The sequence below is a fragment of the Podarcis liolepis genome, assembly GCF_965112155.1.
Source record: "Podarcis liolepis genome assembly, chromosome: 5".
NCBI classification, from domain to species: Eukaryota; Metazoa; Chordata; class Lepidosauria; order Squamata; family Lacertidae; genus Podarcis; species Podarcis liolepis.
The window spans coordinates 58,825,676-58,846,558 of NC_139556.1; the positions used below are offsets into that span (position 1 = coordinate 58,825,676).

A 20,883-nucleotide genomic window follows, 5' to 3' on the forward strand; every position below is an offset into this window, starting at 1 on the left:
AGCTGGCATCACTAAAGCTGCTTCTTGAATTGTGAATGAAAGTATTTTCTGCAGTGACTGGAGGCTTTTAATATTTGCTTTTTATAGGCCTAGAAGTCCTATATGTGTTTACTTCAGCTCAGTCACCACACAAAATAGAAAAAGGGGCCAGTGAGCCTGATCCAAATAGGTCTGTGATCCAAACAGAATGGCAAAAGTGAGACCATTTTCAAATAACTAGGATTACAGTGGCTGTCACACAATGCTTTCTCCAGTTTTTAAATCTTACTATTTGACACTTCCACAAGGATAAAACTAAAATATTCTCAACATGGGGCACAGTTAATAGTTAATATATTGAAATGCAAAGCACCAATCTCAACATTTCTGCTATATATTTATTCATATTGCTCAAACAGTCTAAATATACTATCTTAAATGGCTCTGAGCAGAATTAATATTTCAAGTCTAATACATCATATCTTCTTACAAAAGCACACAAGCACTAGAATCATAAAGACTGCTTTTGGAGTCCGTGTGTAAGGCATGGACCATTCTGTGCAAATTAGTTTAAGAAAGATATTGTATATTTATTCTCTGTAAATCCAACACTCCCTCTCTGAGGAGTCTTCCTCTTGAAGTTGCATTAGCAAATGGTCCCAACTACAAGATTCCTAGAACATAACTGATATATAACTTCAGCCAACATACTCTCATGTGAATTGCTCTCTAGAGCACAATTTTCTAGAATGAAAGTGATATTCAGAGACAAAAGCTCTTCTAATCCCTAGACTCACTGCTAAGGCTGCCCAAGAATCAGCCAAACTTCTGGACAATGTTAGACTGCAGACATCTGCCCATTCAAAAGAGGGTCAGGATTTCTTTTTTAGTGTAATAATTACAAACTAATATTACAAATCTCCTGAACAGTAGGCATTTAAAAACACCTATAAATCCAGGAACAGCTTGTAGATAGAAGGTTGCATTCTCACTCTTGATTCCAGATGCTCTTCCAATAAAAGACACTTAGCATCACAAACTATTTAATGAAGGGTCCACGATTATATCATTTCTTCTGAGAATCTATTTGCTAGAAGTTAGGGCCTGTGTGTGTGTGTGTGTGTGTTACTTGTAGTTCTGGGTAACTCATGGCCAACTTTTTTATTTAATGAACAAAAGAAGAGGAAGGACAGGAAAGGATGCTTCATTCCCTTCCCATTGGGCATTTTATTTCTCAAAATTCCTCAACAAACTCCTTTTGTCCTGCAGGATAAGAGAGAGACGCAGAAACAGAGATTTTGAAAGGAAAAACAGCCAGTAGGGAAGGGGTTAAGTACCCCTTTCCTACCCACCCTCCGCTTCTGTTTACAATACCCAGTAACAGCTTCTCATTAAATTGTTTCTGTTGCCAGTTTTACTTGTGATTGCTTTTAATTTTATGATGCCGATTGGTTTATTTTGTTTCAATTTTTTATTGTTAATAGTGATTTTAATGTTATTGTTTGCTGCTCCGGTATTCTTGGCTGTAGGGTTGTTGGCATCTGTCTGTCTCGAGAGACCATGGAGTGTGGGGGTGAAGTCAAACTGCTGCACTAGCAGCACTAAAATGACTCCCACCAGAGGTACTACCCCTCCCCTAACACTCCATACATACCCAACTGACTAAAGGGGGGGGACTGCAAATCATACAGTAAATAAATAAAAGTCACAGAAAACTTCCACAGATTTATATAATTGCAGGGTTGGAAGGGACCCCAAGGGTCATCTAGTCCAATGCCCTGCATTGCAGGAATCACGGCTAAAGAATCCCTGACAGATGGTTCTATGTAACATGAAACTTGGCCTTCAGTCTGTTGGAGTCAAAACATGTACAATGTGGCACTTCTACATATCCCCATCTTCCAGATCCATTTTTAATTTAAGTTACTGACCCTCCTTCTCATAAGTGTCCTGGAGAGCAAGTGTCAAAACCGAATAATGAAGGGAATTAAAACGGGGGGGGGGGGGGGGGAGAGAGACACAACAATGGCATGGTTTATCACTCTCTAGGACCCAGCCTTTGTGTCAGCTTGCACTGTCCCACCCACCGTATCAGCACACTCTACTAGCAAATCAGCTCTTGGACCCCGGAGTGATCAAACTGTGATAAGCCACACTTGCCTGTTGCTAGGAAACGGTGCATTGCCAACAGCAACTGTGGTGATATTTTAACCTTCATTTCACTGTCTGTCTGTTTGAAGGCAGAGAAGTCCTGCTTTCTCTCTCGATGGGCTACTTTCTTTTTGGTCTTGTTATCAGCTGGAGATGGAGAAATAAAACAATAATTCAATCAGGGTCCAACATGAACACTGGGTGACACTGTTTAGAAACAGGAATAAGCACACATACATTATGCCATTCTCATAAAATAAAAACTCTTGAAGTTATGAGTACAATCACTGCAAACTGAAATCAACAGCACAGGAAGAATCTCATGCACCTATGTGAAGATCTATTCATCTACCTACAAGATTTTGGGGTTATTTCGCTCCTAACACCTGAATAATTGCAAGCATTTAAGTTCAAGTTATAGAGTGAACAAACTTATGACTCTGTTTTCATGCTGTGCTCAGAACATAAAAATCAGCCAAAATACTTCCTGTATCAGCACAAAGGGACACCCTGTGCCAGAAGTCATCAGTGCTGCTCTATAAGCAGCACTGTAATGTCTTTATACATTATACAATAACTCTACAATGGAAGTATTTTGGGAAAGAGTTGTTGTGAAAGAAACAACTCACAGATCCTGAAGATCATCAGGAGTGGATTTATTGCTCTCATAAATATTTAGTGCGAACAAGAAAACTGTATCAGGTTAGGTGAATTTAATAGATTTTATGAACCAAGTGGAGGAAAGTTAGCTCTGCTGCCTATTAGATTAACTGTGGAACTAGTAGAAGTGTCTACAACAGCAGTGAAATGCCTAGCCGGGACTGAGATATTTACAGCAATATAGGAATGCTTAGTAGCCACGTATTGTAAAAGTCCTATGATTTTATTTTTAAAAAATGTTGTTGGCATCCATTGATAGACAGTGGGGCGCACCTTGGGGAGGTGAAGCCAAACTGCTGCATTAGCAGCACCGAAGTAACCTTTCTGGGGCGCAAGCTTAGACAGTGTGTATGGAGGTCCTGGGCTGCCCATACAACAAAACCTCCTCCCCTTTCGGCCTCACTGATGTAATACAAAGGAAAGAAAAGCAATGTGCTTGGCAACAGGATTTGTCAGAAGGAGGCATACAAGCCGCCATCCAACCATCTTAGGGACTCCTCTCCGGATCTGTGTAGGGTTCACTCCTTAGCATTTCTTCTCTCAAAGATATCCTGCAAAGCAGTGGAGGTTTAGGATCAGAGTTTTCCTTCTCCTAGATGGGCTACCTTCCAAGGTTGGTGAGCCCCATCTGCCCCTCACTTTCCTCTACAGCGTGTGCAGAAAATGCATTCTTGACCATTGGACCTACTATTGGTCTTGTCCCCTCAATCCACCAGAGCCTGTCTTCATATGCAGGGATGTCCTTAACTTATTGAGGGTTTGAGACCCATTTGTCACCCTCTCCTGGTTTAGCCACAAGTCGAAGCCTTTTCATAGTGCTGCTGTCACATGCTGACAGCTTTTAGGAGCCACAGGTGACAGCTAAGTGCAGGATAAGAACCAAAGATGGACAAACTACCCCAGAAGGAGCATGGCATGTCCCCCACCAGAGGCACTACCTCTCCCCTAACACCCCATAGGAAATGAAGAATGAACCAAACAGGAAATGAAGAAAGTTGTAACGGGCAAATGTTTAAAAATCGAAATATTTACAGAATCATTGCTTTCTCTTTATGGTAAAATCAAACCTAACGTATTTTCTAGTGGAAACCCATGATAATTCACAGAAGGGCTTCCATCTTTTCCTGCATCCTACACACACAGGAATTATGTATCATACAGATAGTGAAGTTCCATTTATGCTTTTTCCACTTCCCCTGTAAAGAGTTCCACTGAATGACTGGAACTCAGATACAGCAAATGAACAATTCCTCTCCTTATACCCTCACTTTTCCCTTCCTTTTTAAAGTTACAGTGAGGTGAGGGACAAGAGATCATGCCAATAAGAATGAACCTTCTTCCCACCCATCCCCTTTTCTTCCAAGGGGAACGGGCAAAAGATGGAAGAGGAGTAATGGATCTCTTGTCTTATTTCAACATTCTTTATTAAGGGAAATGTCTGTAAAAATAACACAAAATTATATATGCTATAATAATAATAATAATAATAATAATAATAATAATAATAATAATAATAATATCTTTATTGTCATTGCTCCCTCTCGGGGACAACGAAATTACTTGGCTGCTCCATCCACCCAGGTAGGATTGGGATAACACCCAATGTGATTATATTTAAAAACACTACAATATTTAGCCACAGTATACACACAGTGCATGCAAATTAAAACAGTCACTTTAAACAATACTTAACATCCAGTACAATAAAATACACACAAAAATATAAGGGGAAAAACATAAAAGTATCACAACCATAGGAAAACTTACTAAATGCTGTTTGGTACTTTTCTACCACTGCTTACCTAAACAGATTAAAAAGTAATCTACCCAACAGGGTATATATCTGGTTATCCCCTAAACCAGCTGTCTCTAACTAAATTAAATTTTAAGAGACCAAATTACAATTCCACCGTTTTAAAGAAAGTTTTAGGTTTTATTACAAACAGATGTATATATGCTTAAAAAGTGATAAAGCAAAAGGGGAGATATTCTGTGCTTTTCCCAAGTAATGGTTTTCATGTAATAATGATGTTTTGAATACCAACAGTTTTTATTATTTATAATCGTGTACATAGTTTCTTATAGTGAGTTTTAATGCTGTCTAGAGTATAAGGATGGAGAATAAGTTCAACTAGTCAGCATTTTCAGCAAAGTGACACAATTTACTTCTCCAAGAGTAATATACAGATTGCAGCATAATTATTATTTAGATTTTGTATGTCTCTGACTTTGGCAAAGCGGTTTTTGGCTCAAGAAACACATCAAAATGCATTAGAAACAAAAAATGGTGTATTTTAGGATAAAATACATTTAGAAATGTAGGTTCACATTTAAATAAAAAAAATTATGCAGATTCATGTAGAAATGGGCTGGAATAGACTTATGAAAAAACATATGCAAAATTGACACAGATCAGATATCCATTAATGTGTCCACCCCAATTTGAGGGTTTACACTGGATACATTGGCTTTGTGTATATTACAGTTAAATGCTGTACTATTTGTTTAAATACAATTATTAGCACTGAGTTTTTTCTTTTTATAGTGTGTAATTCTGTATTATTTTTACAGGCACTTTCCTTCATTTACTTGAAGTGTGATAGGAACTATATATTGGGCAATTGCCCAATTTTGGTGCTGTATTTTTCCAATGTTGTTATTGATTCTCTCTATTTGTGTTTCTGAATTGATCTCCTTCCTATGCTGCTGATAGATTCTTCCCCTGAATAACTGAAGGTTGCTTAAAAGAGAGATTGCTGTTGGGGTGTTTACACTCACTCCACTTTTGCCTCTAGTAATGAGACTTTGGAATTGTTTCAAATATGGGCAAAATTTGTTTCACCAGAGGTAACAGTGCAACAACACCCTTGTTTGTCTCTAGCCTATAGTATAGAAGTTTGGAAGAAATTGTTAAGATTGCTGAGTGGAGCACTATTCACCCCAGAGAATGCCTGTCAGTAGTAAAATGTTCTGATAGGCTAAAAGAAAACGTTAGAAAAGACTGCCTGTCATGACAGAGGGGTCTGTGGATGACAAGCACTTTTAATTGGAGTGAAGTTCCAATTCTACTTCATAGATCTTAAGCAATTTATCTCAAAAAATAAACAAGATAGGGAACTTTATTTGAAGGAAGGCTCCAAGCTATTTTGAGGGGGGAAATCATGGGGATTAATACTCACTGTACAGATCTGTTTCATCTAGAATCTCAGATTTGATGATCTCTTCAATTACATCTTCCAATGTAACAATGCCCAAGACTTCATAAAAAGGATCCCCTTCCCCTTCATTGTTCACCCGCTGCACTATTGCCAAGTGAGATTTACCTGCACAGAGTAGTAGACCAAGAAATTAGAAATTATAGCAGAATCACTAGCCAGCCGCTGTCAAAATGACATGGATGGATCCTGCAATGAAACAGCAGATGGTTAAAGGGATACTGTCAATCTAAAATACAATTATATCTGAAAGTTCATAACGATTATTAGAATCAGCATAAAGCTGTTTACAGGTAGAACTTGTATGAAGTTGGTCCAAAAATTATAACAGGTGATATTTATAAAAACTCAACCACTCTACGACAACCTTGTATTGGGTTAAGCCTCCAGGCTGTCAGCTGGGAAGAGCTCTAGCCAGGGGAAAAATACTGGCCCCTGGACTAGCAGGTCTTAACACAGTGGCAATGGCCACCGGCCAGGCACAGTTATAGTCACCAGGTCCAGAAATCATGGACTCCATGGCCAATGGGGGCCACCAGAATCAGATCAATTGTGAGACTCTGATTTGTTGGAACTCGCAAAATGGCTGGGAGGCATACAGTAGGCTAGCTGGTGAAATGGATTTTAAGACATCTGTTCCCCTGGGTAGCTGCACATGGCAGACACATGAGACAGACCTGCAGCTGAGTATTTTCAGGTGTGGCAAAGAGAACCACCACTGACTGTATGCCCCAAACTATCCAGCAGCATCTAAAACGCCCTCAGATTCTGCTGCCACTATGCTTCATTTATGATTCTGCAACTTAACCAATCTGCCATGGTGTACTTCAGGCCTGCTAACTGTTCAGCTTTCAAGGAGAGCAGGTTGTATTCAGCACAATTGAAAAGGCTTTTGGCCTCAGTGACCAAGTCCCACCAGTTCATTTACATATGCTTTTGCCAATGTTTTGTCTGTGTGAACCAGCAAGTGCATGCCCCTGGTCTCCAACATCAAGAGACTTAGACTGAGCTGAACTGCACAAAGTTCACCAAGTTCCAAGACACTGATATTCAGCTGGGACTTTTCCACATTTCCTGAACCACTTGACGGCTGATGTGAGCCCCCACCCCATCCCTAAACAGAAGGGAATGAACAATAGTCAGAGTCTCTCACACACTCCCTAACACCATAGCCAACAAAGATGAGAAACAGCGCATAAAAGCTCATGAAAGGAGAGTAAAAGTGATGGTAATACATGGGGCAGCTGAGTACCCAAGAGGACCCTAACTGTCTTTGACCGCAGGCATGTTCAGACTAGGAAGGAGGCAAAAAGATTTCTGGGCTCTTCCTGCCAAGTACAGCAAGAGGAGTCATCCTCATTCACTGCCAACAGGTAAGTTTCCAATTTGCTTTGGGAAATTTTCTGATGGCCCCTGTGATCTGAATTAGCATGTTTATTTTACTTGTATTTAGTAAATAGAGGTAGAAATCTTGAAACTGCCAAGCTTGACTAATATTACATTTCCAGCCGCAATCCATTCATTATCACTAATGAACTTATGAAATAGAAAATGTTTCACCTCACCTCACTGACTGTAGCTAAGATGATAATTATTCCTAGTTTACTGACATTCCACATTAGCAAACACCAGATGTATTGTATTATACTGTTCATTTGCAAACAGATGAATTCAATCATATGCTGAATGAAAAGCAGCGCAATAACTTATTTTAACACAGGCAAGTGACAGCCAGTATACTGTCAACTAACATAATTGAACAAATAAGCTTAGATATGCCACTCTCAGACATTTTTTGTTACACCTATTTTTTATACTTCAAATAAATCTATTGATTATACAAATGGTGGGAATTTTAATGCCACAGTTTTACAAGGGGGATCTTCATTACAGCAAACATAGAATCATATAATTGCGGAGTTGGAAGGGACCACAAGGGTCATCTAGTCCAACCCTCTGCAATGTAGGAATATTTCACCCAATGTGGGGCTCAAACCCATGACTCTGAGTCTCAGGCTCTACTGATTGAGCTATTCTAGCTGTCAATGATCACTGGTAAACCAAAGTCAATCCAAAGCTTATTAACCATGCAGCAAATTGCACTAAACTATAGTGTCAGAGAGTTCACTAAAGAACAGTTAAACTACCAATTAAAGTCTAGCTAGTCTCACTTCAGATGATTCATTTTCCTAGATATTAAGGGACTAAAAAAGAAGCAAACAAACAAAACATCTGCACATCATTGTGTAAACAATTGCAGGGCTGTAAGGTTGTAATCCTGCACATACTTAACCAAGCAGTAAGTCTCACTGAACTCAGTGGTACTTCTGAGAAAATACAGTACCCATAGTCTGGGAAGTAATCAAAACAGTCTGATTGACTTTTGTTAAGCTCATTTGTAGACAATAGGAAATTGGTGGAAGAAGCTGAGATTTACTAAACTAACAAGCATTCAAAGTATTCCATCCAAACTCACTCATGGTCAAAGAATGAAGCTATCTTGGAAAAAATAGACCAGGGAGGGGACCCTAACAACTGACATGAACACTGCATCAGGTCAAACCAATTCAGCTTGGTAAACTTCACATCTGCTTTCCCAGGGACCTAACATAATCAGTTAAAAACAAATTCTTTGTGAATGCTGTCTGTCTAAAGCTAAATACTTTTGCTATTCCCAGCTTGTGATCATTTAAAAGGAATTTTCCAAAGCAAGGTCTAATATTAGACTCAAAATGAAGTTTCCATTCCACTTACGCGATATTCTCACCAAAGTAACTACTACATAATCTGATTGTCTTGGAGCTACTCGTTTAGATGCAGATGGACATACTTCAAATACCAACTCCACAGCACCAGCAAGACTTATCTTGAAGAGACCTTGTTTTTCAATGAAGATCATTATTAGAACAATGATTTGTATTTTTAATTATGCACATGCTAATAAACTATGGAGGATGGACAAATTACTTCCTTGCTCAATTATAATATTACGAATCTACAATCCAAGTATTGGAAGTTCTAATCAAAGTTTGTTATGTGACTGTAGAACTAATTTTTACCTGCCTGATCATACACCACCAAAGTCAAAAAATATTTTACCACCAGAATGACAGGTGTGGTGGTTTTGAATATCAACTGCATTTTGGTTTTTACATGGCTAGATAATATATAATATGTAAAGTAAGTACTGTATGTCAGAGAAGCTCCATTAAGTTTAACCATTTCTAAGATCTTCCATATTAAAGATGAATATTTCAGCTTGACACTTCTGTGGGTTTTTTACTAGCATAAAAAGGTAAAGTAAGGAAGAGAAGACCAAACATGTATATTTTATTCAAACCCACAATCTCCAATAATAATCACTTCATTTTGTTACTGTGTGAGCTTCAGCTCTTTCTATATCAGCTACAACTTATACATAGCTCTGTCAGTAGGGCATGAGACACTTAATTTCAGGGTTGTGGGTTTGAGCCCCATGCTGGGCAAAAGAGTCATGCACTGCAAGGGGCTGGACTAGATGACCATTGTGGTCTCATCCAACTCCACAATTCTATGATAGCTTTCTAGGAATCAAAACACAATGTGTGTTAAGATACCATTGTCTTTTCCATTTGATTACAAATATATTATTTTTGTAAGAATTAGAGGATTATTAGAACCAAAGCGAACAAAATATATTTCCATGCTAATAATTGTGTGTTGAGGTTATTGCTACAGTTTATGTATGCTGTACAGTGGTACCTTGGTTTACGAACTTAATCCATTCCAAAAGTCTGTTCTTAAACCAAAACCATTCTTAAAACTGAGGCGCGCTTTCCCTACTGAGGCCTCCCGCCACTGGTGCCCTTCCACCATTCGGATTCTGTTCTTAGACTGAGGTAAAGTTCTCAAATTGGGACATTGTTTTCGGTTTTGCAGAGTTTGTAAACCGAATCGTTCTTATACTGGGCTGTTCTTAAATGAGGTACCACTGTAATTGGTCAGTGAGCTAACAGGAGAGTGGTGACTTTAGATGACTACACCTGATACAACAATGGACACAGCAGGAATTCTCTGCACACTTGAAACCAGTGGAGCTTAATTTACAAGTTCTTATGCATATGATAGGAGGCTCATAATGTACAGTAATTCAAAGACTCAAGAACAGCAAAATTATGTGTGCATGAATGTAACTGAATTTCAATGTGACTATGTAGGATTAATTTTGGTTTACAACTTTAAATTGATTACTATCTTAGACGTCTTTAGGAGAAACAGCAAATTTTGATCACAGGACTGAATTATCTGCTACTACAGGATCTCTGATAGGAATCCTACCATCATGGATCTGAATGGATAGTTTCAAGTGTTATCTGAATATTGTGACTTTATCAACCCACAACTTCCAAGTTCCTTTTCTTTCAATTTCTTTAGAGTCCCCCATATTTATCTAAGTTAATGAATTTTATAAATTATTTATTATAATTATAATTATTTCTGTGTAAAGGACCCACCAGGCCAGTGCCTGTTGGTTGGTATAAACAGAGGTACAATTTAGGGACTAGCCAAGAAAAAGACAACGTTCCTGATTATTTTGCAGAAACAAAGACACCAAAACCCACAAAGAACCTAGGCCACTAAAACTACTAGTATCTAAGTGCAACACGAGAAGCTCCAGTTATTTAAATATATTTACATATGGACTATTTTTTCTTCCTTTCCAGTTTTTTTAATCCTGTACATGAAGAAAGCATAATTCATTCCTTTATTACAGGATGTCATCTCTTCTGGGCATACAGTCACTGGATTTAGATGCATGTTTCACTAAGATGAGTGCAGATACCACTTTCAGCTTCGATAGAAAAGCCTTTCATAACTGATACAAGCATTCACATTACTGATTTATATTCTTTTGGTAGAACATACCAAAAGTTCTGCACCACTGAAAACAGTAACTGAGGAGAAAATATGGTTCAGAAAGCATTGGTCAAATTATTTTTATGTAACTGCAACAGTCTGTGAAAAGCTTCTAATTTAACAGAGCGATCCTAGACATCTGCTCAGAAGAAAGTTCAATGGTGTTTACTCCCAACAACTTAAGCAGCATAAGATTTCAGCCTAAAAGTCATAGTTGATAACGTAGGTTGCTTAAATGACCAACTGCTTTAAACACAACAGATTTCCTACAGGGATAGCAGTTCCAGATATGAAAAGCATTCAAATCAAACTACATGTTGATCTTAACTCTTACAATCTACATAAAAAAATTCCTTCCAGTAGCACCTTAAAGACCAACTAAGTTAGTTCTTCAGTATCTGAAGAAGTGTGCATGCACACGAAAGCTCATACCAAGAACTAACTTAGTTGGTCTTTAAGGTGCTACTGGAAGGAATTTTTTTATTTTGACTATGGCAGACCAACACGGCTACCTATCTACAATCTACATAAAGTTTTCAATACAGGAGTACTTTCAAAGTAGCAAAATTGTCACATATCAACCAACCTTAGCCTGCTAGGTAGGAAAATAAATATACACAAGACATACATTGAAAACCAAGGGAAAAGGAGAGGCAAATGTACAAGTGAGTGTTATATGGATAATTTATTTGTTAGACTGCAAATGCCACAAAGTGTTTTCACAAATATTTCTTCAAGAACAGTTGTTCATGGAAACTGATGTTCAACACAAATCATGCAATCATAATGGAATTCATTAATGTCATGAATTGTGCTCATGAAAAAGAACCTCAACATTCAAAGTAAATGAAACTAATGTTATATAACACATCACTCATTTCATCAGAAGATCAACAGAACATGCAAATCCTTTATTATAAATAATACATTTGCCTTCAAATATAATGTAACTGTAATTTGCATTCTAATAAATGATCCACACATTTTGAAGTTTGTCACATTGCTTTCTATTGACACTCTCTGAGGTCTGCCTCCCTCTTCCTTTTAGTGTTGCACTTCTTTCCTTCTAATTTTTACATAAACCAACATAGCTTATAAGGGGGAAAGTAGTGTGGGTCCATAGATCATCACAACATTAAAGGAATCTTCACCAGGTCTTCTACATTAATCAATGATAATTATCATTTTGAAGCTAGATAAAAAGCTGTTCACCACTGTTAATCACCAAGCAAGGACAGCTGCATATTATTGCCTTGCAAGGGGTTGGACTAGATGATCCTCAGGATACCCTACAACTCTACAATTCTATGAAGTCAGCTTCAAATCTTTGCAAGTTCTGAATACTTGTCAAACGTAGGTTTGGCTGACTATAGATTCACTGGCTACCAAAATGTCTGGATGTAGCCATGCAAAGTATGCCAGCAATCACCAGTATTTGATATATGTTTCACTAGACCAGGGGTCTGCAACCCGCGGCTCCGGAGCCGCATGTGGCTCTTTTACATCTTTGCTGCAGCTCCGGGGCGGATACTAGCGAGGGGAGGAGGAGCATTGTGCGCCCCGACACTCCTCACTGTGGCGGGCGCTGTACTGGCTGTGACGTCGCATGGGGGCGGTGCGTGCGTTAGTCACGCACCGTCCCGACGTCACCTTCCCGCCCGCTGTCAGATCGTGGCTCCGGAGATATATTTGTTTTAAACGTTGCAATGGTTTTGCGGCTCCCAGTTGTTGTTTTTTCTTCGGAAACGGGTCCAAGTGGCTCTTTTTGTCTTAAAGGTTGCAGACCCCTGCACTAGACAAAGGCATCAATTTAACTCCTGCATTACATGCTACAAACAACAGTGAGACAAATGGAATTTGATGCTACTTTATTTGTCATGCTTAATAACAGTGCACTGAACAGTACAGTACAGTACGGCACAGAACAATGGAGATTGCTCCAGTGGATAAAGTTACCACTGCAATGGACCTTTAGTAAAGGTAAAGGCAACCTGGTTTAAGCCACAGCGCCACCCGCGTCCCTCAGTGTTTAAAACAGTAACTGCCAGCCACAGCAAAAGGGATTTGTCTCTTTCCTTACTGGTCTTTGGACTGAATTCAAAATATAGCCTGCATTTTCAAGAACCATAGCAAAGTAGAGTAAATTATCAGCACCAGTTGTTGCACCCAGGATGTTATCCTATTTGAAACATCTGTGGAATTTTAGCGCAAATTAAGAACTCTCTATCACACTACCCATAAACTTTAGCATCCACCTCTGGACAGCTGTCCTGTTTGCCAGGACACAGGCCTGATATTTGTTTCAGCATTTCTTTTGACCTCAGGCTGAAGAGTCACTTTGGTGTTTCATGAACCACATCTGTGGCAGGGAGACAATGTAAAATTTCTTTCCTCTGCCTTTCCTTCTCTTGCCATATTTCTTGAGTGATGGGTTGTGATCCTCAAGTCAGACACTTTGCTGGAAAAAAGCACAGAGAAAGTTAAGTGACAAAGAACAGTAGATATTGTCTCACATACTCCTAAAAAGTAAGGAAAAACCAAAGATGTCAACATGACAGCAAGTAGATGAACCCAAGGGACACCTTCTGCAACTCATATGCATACTTTTGCTCAAGGACAGAGATGGAAGAAGCAGGGCTTGGGGGGGGGGGAGTGTATGCAAAGCATGAGGTGAAAGTGGAAGAACAAGGCAAGGAGAGCCAAGCAGAAAAGAAACCCAGCTTTGTGAATGAATAAATAAATGGTGAGGGTATATCAATGAGACACAAAAACAAGTAGGATAAATGTGGAATTATGGTTATTCTGATTCAGATATTATGATTCCTCCCTCCCTTCCTCTCCTTTAATTATTTCATCCCAAAGCCATGTATTATATGTGGTCAAATGTCCCTTTCCAACTGAACTGCCAAAATGGTAGTTCATGACAAATACAGAAGGTAAAACAGCACAACATAGTTTTGCTTACCAGGAGTTAAATATCATGAGCAATGCTGTCTCTTGTGCTGGCCTTCTCTGTCTTGTTGCCACCTGTAAAGAAGTACAATGCTAGCTGTCCAGGTCTTAGGGTTCTGATCTCTCAGGAACATCAAAGAGGTAGGTTCTTTGAAGAAATGGTCTCCATGCTTACACTAAAAAGATGCTCGGAAAAAGTATTTGTACTTGGCTTCAGAGGTTACAATGATGGCTGTCCCCAGTGGCTATGCAGTGGTAGACAGTACTTTCAGTGCTCATGCTTATACAGTTTCTATGAACTTGAAGACAAAATTTGTATATTATAGTCTAGCAGAAGCTAGGAACCCTTCTAAAGAGGAGCTGCTGCCTGCCTGACAGGCATTGTTACTGGGGAGAGCCTGCAGGAACCATTAAGGACATACTTTTCCACCTGCTTTGCCCACCCAGCTCCAACCAGGCAGAGCCAGCACAGCCATTGGGCAGGGTAAGGCACCAATGCCACCAGCACCAATTTCAGGCAAGATCACATCTCACCCAAAATGGCATGATCTTGCCTCAAATTGGCGCCACCGGACAGAGCACATGGCAGCAGCAGCAGCAGCAGCAGCAGATCAGGTGGTATTGGCAGCAGCAGGCATCGTGGTGGAGGGAGTAGTGGTGGAGTCGCAGCAGCAGTTCCCATTTCACCTGAAACAGCAAAACAGGATGCGCTGCCCTTGCATCCTTCAGTATTCTTGCTTTCTCTTAATATTTTTGTAGGCAACCTTCTTTGTCTTTTGGGCAGGAACACGGATGTGTTTGGTATTTGGTTTTTAATACTGTTGAAATGTTTTGAATTTGTATCATTTGTATTGTGCCACACTTCAGTAGCACAATGACTCCCCTTGTGAAATTCCCAATCCTACACACACAGTGTAGTACCAGCCTTCATCCCCTACCCTCAGGAGACTGTAATACCTCATGGACCACCTCTCCCCATATGAACCAACCCAGACCCAGATCATCATCTGAGACCTTTCATCGTGTGCCTCCTCCACAAGAGGTCTGGAGGGTGGCAACACCCTCTTTAGTGAGGGAAGGGGAAGGAATTGACTATTGACGAGAGTAGGCAAAGAATTCAAAGTGTTCCATGCCCTTTTCCTTCCAGCCAGACAATGGGAAAGGGCATGGTGACGCAAGTATCAAATATGGAGTATGAAGGGGGGAAATGAAAGAAGCCAAGGTTTGTTGATTGTTTGGGGGGCAACATGTGGTTTATGTGCGGTGTGTTTGCAGAATACACTATGTAATCTTTGGTTTGGTATGATGTGCAAACCAAGCCACAGTCAAACACTGCTTCATATAAAGAAAGACTTACAGATTTCTGCTCCGTAACAAGTGATCAGAAAAATCAAAATACAACCAGTCTGGCAAGATAGGTATAGGAGAGGGTTGCATTTGCATTTGCATTAATGTATATGAAATTACTGGAACTATTAACAAAGCAGAAACCACTAAGATAGAATTCAGAATACAAACATACATACATTAGTGGAGACACACACTAACTCCAGGAAAATACAGAAGGCTATTGTTGTTCTTGTTTAGTCATTTAGTTGTGTTCGACTCTTTGTGACCCCATGGACCAGAGCATACCAGACACTCCTGTCTTCCACTGCCTCCCACAGTTTGGTCAAACTCATGTTGGTAGCTTCGAGAACACTGTCCAACCATCTCGTCCTCTCTTGTCCCCTTCTCCTTGTGCCCTCAATCTTTCCCAACATCAGGGTCTTTTCCAGGGAGTCGTTTCTTCTCATGAGGTGGCCAAAATATTGAGCCTCAGCTTCAAGATCTGTCCTTCCAGTAAGCGCTCAGGGCTGATTTCCTTCAGAATGGATAGGTTTGATCTTCTTGTAATCCATGGGACTCTCAAGAGTCTCCTCCAGCACCATAATTCAAAAGCATCAATTCTTCAGCGATTAGCATTCTTTATGGTCCAGCTCTCACTTCCGTACATCACTACTGGGAAAACCATTGCTTTAACTAACTTTGTTGGCAAGTTGATGTCTCTGCTTTTTAAGATGCTCTCTAGGTTTGTTATTGCTTTTCTCCCAAGAAGCAGGCGTCTTTTAATTTCGTGACTGCTGTCACCATCTGCAGTGATCATGGAGCCCAAGAAAGTAAAATCTCTCACTGCCTCAATTTCTTCCCCTTCTATTTCCTAGGAGGTGATGGGACCAGTGGCCATGATCTTAGCATTTTTGATGTTGAGCTTCAGACTATATTTTGTTTTCTCCTCTTTCACCCTCATTAAGAGGTTCTTTAATTCCTCCTCACTTTCTGCCATCAAAGTTGTGTCATCTGAATATCTGAGGTTGTTGATATTCCTTCTGGCAATCTTAATTCTGGCTTGGGATTCATCCAGCTCAGCTTTTCGCATGATGAATTCTGCATATAAGTTAAATAAGCAGGGAGACAATATACAGCCTTGTCGTACTCCTTTCCCAATTTTGAACCAATCAGTTGTTCCATATCCAGTTCTAACTGTAGCTTCTTGTCCCACATAGAGATTTCTCAGGAGACAGATGCACTCCCATTTCTTTAAGAACCAGGCACTCCCATTTCTTTAAGAACTTGCCATAGTTTGCTGTGGTCGACACAGTCAAAGGCTTTTGCGTAGTCAACGAAGCAGAAGTAGATGTTTTTCTGGAACTCTCTAGTTTCCTCCATAATCTCTCTAGTTTCCTCCATAATCCATACTGCTTAAGACTGCCTTGTAGAATTTTAAGCATAACCTTGCTAGCGTGTGAAAGGAGTGCAATTGTGTGGTAGTTGGAGCATTCTTTGGCACTGCCTTTCTTTGGGATTGGGATGTAGACTGATCTTCTCCAATCCTCTGGCTGCTGAGTTTTCCAAACTTGCTGGCTATTACTACTGCTCTAATCTTCCCACATGGCCTTCAATTTCCAAGATAAATTAAATTGTTTGGTAAGTTCAGAAAAGATGCATTTCTCCCCGCTGGGAATTTACATGTTAGTACTTCCATATTTGTACAAGTTGTTCTTCACTTATCAGCCATCAATTTACCAAGTGAAACAAAGCTAAAAATCAAGACCATCACCAGTAGAGGGAGCAGGAAGCTTTCTTTTGATTTTCTCAATACAAAAAAAAGTGCTGTAACGTCTAAACCTGGCATCAGGAACTTGAATTAAATGTGAGTCCAACAACAATTAGTTAGAATACTACATGTTCAAAACTTTAGCTACAAATAAAAGCAAATGAGATAAGGAAGTGTTTATCAAGGACTGAAAACAACCAAGCGCTGGATTCCAACTGTGTATCTGGTCAAGGGTAACCACAATAAAGTTAATCAGAGGAGCACTAAACAACAAATATAGTACTGTTTTCGGTAAATGTAAGACTAACAAACTAAATGGAGAACAAGGAAAAAATCAGATGTATACGTATATAAATAAATTGTCATCTATGTCTCAAAACTACTCAGCATATTCATTTAATATGGTTACATTTTTCTACTCTTCATATATGATGGTGATGATTTAGAATACTGTATACAGTTCTGGTCACCTCACCACAAAAAGGATATTGTAGAGCTGGGAAAAGGTCATAAAATAGCAACCAAAATTGCTATTTCCCTACAAAATTGGAATTCCCCTACAAGGAAAGGTTGTAACATTTGGGACCTTTTAGTTTAGGAAAAAGGCAACTAAAGAGAGATATGACAGAGATGTATAAAATTCTGCATTATATAGAATTCATTTCCACAAAGTATAGGGACAGTCACCAAATTGGATGGCTTTAAAAGCAGATTAGACAAATTCATGGGTGATGAAACTATATTAGGCTACTAGCCACTGGTTATGTTCTACATCCACTTGGAGGTTTATGCCTCTGAATACCTAGGACTGTTGGTGGATTCTTTTAGAAATAGAAATGGGAGCAGAAATTGCCACAATTGCTTGTTTGGAGGTCAGGAATAGAAATCACTCAAGCAAATACAAGCAATATTCACTACATTATTATTATTTTTGATATGCAAGCATGTAAATAATTATATGATTTTCTGCATTATCTTTTAAATTTCTTGTCCACTGAGCTGTATTTATATTTATTCCATAACTGAGTCCACAATTAATTACAGCAGTTTAGGCCATAGCAGATAGGAAGATAGACAACATAGGTTTTAGCAGTAGATAGGTAGCCATGTTGGTCTGCCATAGTCAAAATAAAAATTTTTTTTCTTCCAGTAGCACCTTAAAGACCAACTAAGTTAGTTCTTGGTATGAGCTTTCGTGTGCATGCACACTTCTTCAGATACACTGAAACAGAAGTTGCCAGATCCTTCTATATAGTGAGAAGGTGGGGAGGGGTGTTACTCAGAAGGGTGGTGGGAATGGGAGATAGGCAGATAGCTGGGAGAGCCTGTTGACGACTCTTAACGACTGTAATAGGTCTTACAGGAAAAGGCAAGGGGTGAGTAGGTGAGAAATGGTTTAGTCATGTATAGTGAGATAAGAATCCAATGTCTTTGTTCAGCCCAGGTTTTTCCATTGTTTTAAGTTTGGTAATGAGTTGTAATTCAGCAGCTTCTCTTTCCAGTCTGTTTCTGAAATTCCTTTGTAGTAAAACAGCTACTTTGAGATCTTGTATAGAATGTCCTGGGAGATAGGTTTTAGCAGAATCCGAACTGTAGTGGAATGAAAACAACACCAACTGCAATGAACGACCAGATACAAAGTGCTGCTTAATTGCATCTGTATGAATACCAGAGGCTAGGAATCACAAATGGGGAGAGTGCTGTTGCTCTCAGGTCCTGCTTGCCAGCTTCTTATAAGCATTTGGGTGGCCACAGTGAGAACAGGATGATGGATTAGATGGGTCAAGGTTAAATGAGCCTTTGGGCAGGGCTCCTCTGACATTCATTATGTATTGTTTAATATTTGTCAGTCAAGTGAAGGCATACTGAAGGATTGGTGAAGCAACATCAGTTCCTTAATACGGGTCACACAAACAGGCCAAGTAATTCTAACAAATAGGAAATATTTCTCAAGTTCACAGTGGGGCTATGGTTTATTTCTGCACTAAAAAAAGGATTCAGATTACATAGATAGCTATTTTACCTTAGTGTCCCAGTAGAACAAAACACATATTTTCCACTCATATTTTCCCACCACTAGAAAATGTGACAAATATTTCTAACTGTTTCTATAAAAGTAATTGCAAAGTACGCTTGGTCATTTACAGAAATATGAAGACAGAGAGAAAGAGAATGTGTTTCCAATTTGTAATTTATTTCTTGAGCTTAATTATGTGATTGTGAACTTAAACCTTACTCAAGTGATTTTTGAGGCAAAAGCACGTTCTACTTTGTATCACACAATACTCAAATTATGAAAGACAGGAACCCCTAAATAAAGTCCACAAGTCCCTACACCAGCTTCAGATTTTTAGCTAGATAATGCCCCCCTGCTGTCAAAAAACAGTAGCTAAGAAGGGCAGGGACAAAAGTGAAGGTCTGGGGGCTACATCTCTAATTTGAGCCTGACATCACACCCTTGTTAGCCAGAGCTTTCCAAACTTTTCATGTTCGTGACACATTTATTTTCACGACACGGTAATTCAGTTTTACTAGCGAACCAGAGGTTAAACTAACCCATTTCCAGCCCTGGGAGGAGCGTTTGCATTACACACCTACACACTGCAGCAGACACACTAACACGTTGCAACACAGAGTTTGGAAAGCTCCGCTGTTAGCAATGTAATTTCCTCCTCCTCTGGAATTCAGTGGATTTTAAAATTGAAGATTAGATTAGATAAATTTATTGTCATTGTCCGTATATACACAGTATACACAACAACGAAAATCAGAAGAGCAGAACTATTAAAATTTTACAGAAAACGAGTCCACATTACTATGAGATAAAGGATTTCTACTATGTGGCTGCTAGTCATATTACTACAAATGCGGTCAACTTTTCTATCATGTGTTCAAAGGTATCATAAAGGCCGATAACATCACCATATGATATTCACCATATGAAGTAGTAAGGCTTTGCCATATTTCCCACACTGTTAGATGGTTATCTGTGCTAGTAGCCCATAGCTGGTGATAACCTACATTATTCATGCTCAAAAGCCAACCCATTGGATTCAATGGCACAGGACTTTCAACTGTGAAGAAGTCAGTATTCTAACTCCCTACAGCTTGAAATGTTCACAAATGCCACTGAGAGAAGATTGAGAGTGTTCCATAAACAGGAAGGAGTGCTCAAATCTGTTCCAATTATCTCTTCCATTGTTTCCTGAGTGCTGGCAATGGTTTGAGAAGTATCATACAAACATTACAAAGAGCCCTGCTATACCAGATAAAAGGCCTATCTAGTCAATCCTATTCTCACAGTGGCCAACCAGAGGCCGATGGGAAGCATAGGCCAATGGAAGGAAGCCCTAACAAAAATTTAAAATTGTTCAGGCCTGCCTTATCCATTAGGGATGCGGGTGGCGCTGTGGCACAGAGCCTAGGACTTGCCAATCAGAAGGTCGGCGGTTTGAATCCCCACAACGGAGTGAGCTCCCGTTGCTCAGTCCCTGCTCCTGCCAACCTAGCAGTTCGAAAGCACGTCAAAGTGCAAGTAGATAAATAGGTACCGCTCCGGCAGGAAGGTAAACGGCGTTTCCGTGCGCTGCTCCGGTTCGCCAGAAAGTGGCTTAGTCATGCTAGCCACATGACCTGGAAGCTGTACACTGGCTCCCTCGGCCAATAAAGCGAGATGAGCACCGCACCCCAGAGTCGGCCACGACTGGACCTAATGGTCAGGGGTCCCTTTACCTTTACCTTATCCATTACACCCTAATCCTTTCAGTGATGAATGGAGAATAGGCTTCTGCCATTGCTAGCAAGGCTGCTGTTGCAGAGGCGTGGTACCTCGAGTTAGGAACTTAATTCATTCCAGAGGACTGTTCTTAACCTGAGGTACCACTTTAGCTAATGGGGCCTCCCACTGCCACTGCGCCGCCGGAGCACAATTTC

At 39.7% G+C, this 20,883-nt stretch overlaps 1 protein-coding gene across 4 annotated transcripts in view; it reads right to left on the reverse strand.

Annotated features, from left to right (window-relative positions):
- The window catches only part of CNNM2 (cyclin and CBS domain divalent metal cation transport mediator 2), a 121,507-nt gene that overhangs the window by 24,534 nt on the left and 76,090 nt on the right, over window positions 1–20,883 (reverse strand). For all 4 annotated transcript variants that reach the window (XM_083505065.1, XM_083505066.1, XM_083505068.1 and 1 more), the window contains exons 2-3: window positions 5,970–6,113; window positions 2,140–2,277 (exon numbers count right to left, since the gene is read on the reverse strand). In XM_083505065.1, coding sequence (XP_083361191.1) covers window positions 2,140–2,277; window positions 5,970–6,113 — 282 coding nt within the window. The remainder of the gene's footprint in view (window positions 1–2,139; window positions 2,278–5,969; window positions 6,114–20,883) is intronic.